General features: G+C 34.6%; 1 protein-coding gene across 1 annotated transcript; it reads right to left on the bottom strand.

The window, feature by feature from the left end:
* Window positions 1-4,114: 4,114 nt before the first annotated feature.
* On the bottom strand, window positions 4,115-4,945 carry LOC127751160 (uncharacterized). Its single transcript, XM_052274271.1, has 5 exons — window positions 4,823-4,945; window positions 4,623-4,733; window positions 4,456-4,539; window positions 4,261-4,383; window positions 4,115-4,180 (listed from the first exon to the last, which is right to left on the bottom strand). Exons 1-5 carry the CDS (start codon window positions 4,943-4,945, stop codon window positions 4,115-4,117), a joined length of 507 nt encoding a protein of 168 aa, XP_052130231.1.
* Between the last annotated feature and the right edge of the window lie 1,383 nt (window positions 4,946-6,328).

Below are 6,328 nucleotides of genomic sequence, written 5' to 3'. Positions count from 1 at the left end.
CTCTGCTTTTATGTTTGTAAGACATTTCTCACATCCCAACAAGACGAGACTACATCAAAACCGCAGTTTGCAATATGCTGGTTTACGCGAACAGCCAATGAGACCATATGGTAACACCTATTATTTGGCGATAACTTGGACAGTTTCACGAAAATTGTGTCGGACTTGGTGTGTAAACAGTCAGCTAGTAAGTCCTAGTCGTATAAAGTGAAGTTCGAACGCCAAACCTCAATATTTCTAGAGAAAATCAAGTTTTAGTGTAAATATTAGATAGTCAAAATTTTCGAATGACATTCATTTTCAATTTTCCGCAACTTTCAGTGTTTCTTGGCATTGCATTTAGTAAGTTAGTGTTAACTTATGTGCATCAACCATATTTAGTACCCGGGGTACACCTAGAAAACTGATGAAGAAATCAGACTCCTCAACAGACCAATGTGACTATATGGTAACAGCTTGTTTCTCATCCAAGAAACGTCGCGCAAAGTTCGGGATCGACCTTGTAGGGTTCAAATAGATGCAAATAGATGAAAAATACAGAAAACAATTTTTGGTCTCATAAAGGGAATAGTCTGGGTAATACAGGGTCAAGTACATGAGTTTTTCCTGTGCCTGGCATATCTTGCACAAAAACAAAGTGCGGTTTAATATTTTTCTTAGATTTAATATCTGAAATTAATTTTTTCACAAAATTGATAATCTTTTTTTGCTTAAAATTTAGCATCTCAATGTCATATGGAGTGTTATCCTCTACATAATAATCTGCTCGCAGCTTTTCATTTACCACTTGTATAGTTTCAATGTTTAGTTTATCGGCTAACTTATCCCAATGGTAAGCTTCACAACTTTTCAACTCAATGTTTTTATGATATAAATTAGGATTAAAGCTGGTTAAGATGGATTCATTATCTCTTAACTTTGAATTACTCAAAATGTTATGATTGCCACCTTCATCCTCACTTCCACTTTCAAATGCATTCTCATCATCGAGAAAGGTAATGTAACTGTCAATTAGTTTATCACAGCACTCCATAATCACAGTATCTATTACAGATACATCACCTAAAGTTCTCCATGGCAAAAAGTACTGTGCCATTATTTCATAATAAAGAGAAAGATGGCTATCTCTCACAGGCTTAGAAAAATATCTCACTACAGCTGAACACCTTCTTTTTTGCCAGGATCCATGGATCAACTTATAATGTTTGCATATTTCAAATAGTGAAAGTGATTCAAGTGAACTACATCTTTTTGCATAAAGATCAATAACATTATTTCTTCTATATGACGTTGTCAATGTTAACCAATCTATGCATCTCAAATTGATAACAATGAAATCGCGAGAACTGTGGTAAAACTTAAACCCCATAAGGTAATTTCTTGGGCACAGTAATCACGTTCACTGCAAAGAACTTAGTAACAGTTTTCATATAGCTTTCTTACAAGGGTCAGAATCATCACATTTTTTGTGAACTATGTTAGTTAAGATATCATTGTAAGACTCTGACTTGATCTCACCTTTTGAAGCATATTTAGCTATATATTTATATACAATCCCTTTATTCAATATCGGTGACATATCCATATTAGACTTCCAAGTTTGCGAAACCCATGGATTATATTTGTTAACGAGGGAATCATTCCTTAAAAAATTAATATCAAACACATGACCATCTTTGATTTCTATAGATGTCTCATCTACAAGCGGTTTAGGAAACTTATATCTGCATTCCATCTTTTTGGTTTGTGAACACTGCCTTAAACAATGACTTTTTCGACATTTAGTATGTCTTTATACATGGTTTATTAATTGATGCAGATCTTCTTCTAAATTTTCTATTTCATGCAATGACATTTGGCACGGATGAGTTAAATTAGGCTTAATATGTATGTCAGGGTTCTGGCATGAAATTAAGTTATTGTAGACGTCTGTAACAACCTGCATTTCCTCTTCATTCATATTGACTTTTATTACAGGAGCATCCTTAAACCAAGCTATTCCATGACAGTGGATGGCCCCACGATGTTGGTATTCATACCTGTACCAAATATCAGTAACATGAAAATGATTTTTAAAGGATTTTTCAAGGAAAAATTTCGACCTAGCATAAAAAAAGCATCAGCAATCAAAGAATTTTTAGAGAGTAGATCATTGCGTTGTTACATAGTTAAATTCTTGACATCATGTCCAAGTAACCTGTAAAGATCTGGCCAGTAAAATCAGCACTACTTAGTGTGAAAAAAACTGTAGGTGTCCCAAGCTGATTCACCATATCAAGTAGTTCACCACATCGTGATTTCCAATAAGCTTTAGTTGTCCTAAGACGAGATCCATAATGCATGACTTGACATACCACAGAAGGATTTTTTCTTTAAAAATCTTTCAATTGAACAATTGTCATCTTAGAAAAAAAACTATTTTTTTTAACATAAATGTTGCCTATGTTTAGAGCAGTCCACCTCATTTCGCTGTTCATAATGAAATAACGAAATCTCTCGTCTTGAGCAAATCGTGAATCACAGTACAACATTAAATGCCTTATGTAATCTTTTAGTGACACCTTTTGTATACGTGGCATAGAAAAGTCAGCCTTACCATATGGAAACAGATGAGGAAACGCTAAAGATATAAAACCAGGTGAACTAAATTCATTGACTGGTGTTTTCCCAATGGATGGCCAAATTAAGACATTGTCTAAAGATTTTTTTAAAGAAGAATCCATCAGCTCAGGAACATCAGTATATGAAAAATTAATTTCACTGTCTTCATCATCAGTAATATCAGAAGAATCGTCAGTTGTGTTATCATCAATATTCTCAAAATCAGCAGGAAAAGTAATATCAGTTTCAACCTTTTGTAACTGGTCATACACATTATCATGTATTGGAAGTGAATCAAGGTTTGCATAACCTATTTTGATATCAGAATAATTCGGATTATTAGCTTTCAACCATAGCAATGCAGCCAAAACTACAGGTTTCCTGACAACAAAATCCTGTAAAACTATGTTCTCAGACAACTTTACAATCACTACATTATTTAAGTTTGATACCAAATGTGGAAGTTTCTCTGCCACTGACTGAACATCTTGAGAAAAATTTATGACCTGGCCAGAATACTTATACTGACATTCCTTAAATGTGTATAGTGACATAACAGTGTGAATACGAGCTATGAGCTGTCTCTCAATAAAGGTCAAATTTTGTAATTCTAATGGTACGCTCATTGGATTCATATCGTTTTCATCAAAAAAGGGATCACAATTAGGCCCACATTTTTTTTTTGAGTAGTGAGATATCATTTTCTTCTTATGACACTTAGGACACACAAACCAAGTTAAACTTTTTAAGTAGCAATTAAAATTATGTTGATCAATATCAATTTGACCATCAGGATCGTATGGTATACCAGTTTTCTTTTCTAATCTTTGCAACATACGCTTTTCTTTAGCTTCCTGTTTTTTAACATATACTTCTTTTTTTAATCTTGATTTCCTCATTCCTACTTTAGCCTTGTGCCTTTCAGATTGCTTTTGATTTTCTGACATCTTATCCCTTCTCTTTCGTTGCCTTTCTGGTGCTTTTTTTCTCTTATCCATCAAATTTCGATCGTAAAACAATCAGGAATAAAAACATGAGTTAATTAAATGAGATATGGAAAGACACAAAAAGAAAAAATTGGTTTAGAATGCTGTACAATTTCAAAGATAACATTGTAAACTACTTTTGAAAGCACTACAAGAATAAAAACCAAAAATAGTTTCTGAGTTTTTGTTATTCTCTTATATTTTTGAATTAGGACATACAAGATGAACAGAAATACAATCAACTTATTTTTTGTGTGGATTTCGAGAAAATCTTATTTTAAATGCTAATGCCTTCATGCCCCTAAACATAAAGTACATGCCCTTTTCCGAATTACATCGTTCATTTAGTTTGGGTATCATTGGAACCATTTCACTTAATACATTTCTCGGCAAATGAACAAAGCAAAATTTATCATCTACTGACTCATCATGCAACCTCAATCGAATGCTCTTGCCTCTGGTTGTCTCAACTTCCAAAAACTCAGCAATTTTGTAATATTTTTTCTTTTCCAAGCTTTTGATAGAGTTTACGTAGGAATGTGAGAAGCAACCTTATTAATCTTATTAATTTCGTCATCACTAGACGACTTATCCTAAATCAGGACACAAACAGAATTGATTTACTAAATAGCATAAGAAAAATAAAATTTATAACTTAAAGTAATGCCTTTACCTCATCCGACGAGTCTTTCTTTGACTGCTCCTTTTCATGACTCTTCTTTTTGCGTCTCTTAGACTTTTTCTTTAACTTTGATGTTGATGCAGTCGATGATTCTGAATTTTCATCTTTGGAATCCTGAATAATGGGTATTTCATTAAATACACAATTCACATGATATTTTATGATAGAAAAGACAAATAGAATTACTTCTCTTTCAGGCTTCCTCTTCTTAGACGTCTTATCTTCACTCTTACTCTGATTTGAAGAGTTTTTAACAGAGCTTTCAGTAGCCTGTGGTATACAGTAAAACAAATGTAAAATACACTTTTGTAACAAGAAAAAAAGAAGTGAACCTTATACATAAGTAATTGTACCTTATGATCATTACCTTTTGACTTATTCTCCTTAACACTTTCATCTCCCTTGTTGTCTTTCTTCCCTGCCTCAACATCTTTGTCACTATCAGAATCAGTATCTATTGTCATCTGTCATGAAAAAAATTACACAAAAATAATGTCTTATTAAACACAAGACATGTTACCGTAGCAAATTAAAATTTCACTAGAACACTTACTGAAGCTTCTTCATCTTCCAATTGGCAATCTTGACCTTTTGTGCAGATATCCTTAAATTGCTCAAGGAATCGTTCTTCTGACATGTATACAACGACTCTTGATGGAAAATGAAGATGTACCATGGCCCATTGGGGGCGTCCCGTTCGTCCGAAGCCCGTTTGTCCGAAGTGAAATAATCTATTTTAGTAAGTAACATAAGTAAAGTAGTTAGTTACATTATGTTATTTCATTTAGTGGCAGTTCTTGAAATAAGAGCTAAAACAGGTACAGATACCATCAGAAGGGCAAACGAAGTGCCTAACTGCAGTTCCGGGCCTGGAAAAGGGTAGGTAAAATAACTTACGCTATTTCACTAACTTAAAAGTAAATTAACTTATTTATTTTAAATTAGTCTTAGTTCGCGCCACGCCGCCGAGTGGCTGTGGTGTTGTGGTAGACCACGGCCACGACTCTCGGGTCTGTTCGGCTCGATTCGGCCGGTCTTCAGCGTGTCAATGTCAAACACCCCTCTGGAACACCATCGCCTTTTTGGCCCTTCCCTCATATTGCGTTTTAAAGGAACAAAAGAGGGGTGTTTGACATTGACACACCGAAGGCCTGCCGAGCCGTGCCGAACAGACCCGAGAGTCGTGGCCGTTGTCTACCACAGCTACCACAGCCGATCGACGGCGTGGCGCGAACCAAGACTAATTTCAAGTAAATAAGTTAATTTACTTTTAAGTTCGTGAAATAGCGTAAGTTATTTCACTTACCCTTTTCCGGGCCCGGAACTGCTTGCTGTTGGGCACCTCGTTTGCCCTCCTGATGGTATCTGTACCTGTTTTAGCTCTTATTTCAACAACTGCCCCTAAATGAAATAACATAATGTAACTAAATACTTTACTTATTTTATTTACTAAAATAGATTATTTTACTTCGGACAAACGGGCTCACCTCGGCCCATTTTGGGTAAACCTGAAAAAAAAAGTTATGATTCTTTGTGGATTAATGTTTGAAAAGGTTACCTCAATAACTATTACATACCTTTGAAGAAATTAACTTCACAATTACTCTATCAGAGGCTTCTGAAGTTGAAGGTAAACTAAGTTCAATATCCATTTGTTTTGAGGACCTCATCTGTTCAAGTGCAAAAGTAAAAGCATCACTTAAAGACCGGATAGATCATGCAAACTAAAGGCACGACCTGAAATGTCAGTTAGTACCTCACTCAATTTCCGATAATCTTCTATTATCCCATTGAAAATTAAACAACGGATATTAAGATCAACACCATCTTCAATGCTGATAGTATGTACATGCTCAGGACCCTGTAACAAAATATACAAATTTAAATACATTATGTAACTGACACTGAATTCAAGGAAATAAACGTACCATCACAAGATCTTCTTCTATCGTCGTTTCCCCAGGGTCTAAGTAAGCAAACTCCATCGTAAAATCAAAAAGTTCATCCTGTACAAAACAAAAACTCAGTTAAAATGGTAGAAACTGACTTCATGAAGACA

This window comes from Frankliniella occidentalis, unplaced genomic scaffold (genome assembly GCF_000697945.3).
Source record: "Frankliniella occidentalis isolate FOCC.00 unplaced genomic scaffold, Focc_3.1 Scaffold366, whole genome shotgun sequence".
NCBI lineage: Eukaryota > Metazoa > Arthropoda > Insecta > Thysanoptera > Thripidae > Frankliniella > Frankliniella occidentalis.
The sequence above is the reverse complement of the archived record's forward strand: the minus strand, read 5'-3'. Positions and strand labels throughout refer to the sequence as shown.

Bases quoted from the DNA above. Each gene is read 5' to 3' on its own strand.
- LOC127751160 (XM_052274271.1), bottom strand. From the start codon at position 4,945: ATGGTACATCTTCATTTTCCATCAAGAGTCGTTGTATACATGTCAGAA. The intron at 4,540-4,622 runs GTACAATTACTT...TGTATACCACAG, and splicing joins CAAAAGGTAATGATCATAAG to GCTACTGAAAGCTCTGTTAA. The intron at 4,384-4,455 runs GTAATTCTATTT...CCCATTATTCAG, and splicing joins AGAGGAAGCCTGAAAGAGAA to GATTCCAAAGATGAAAATTC.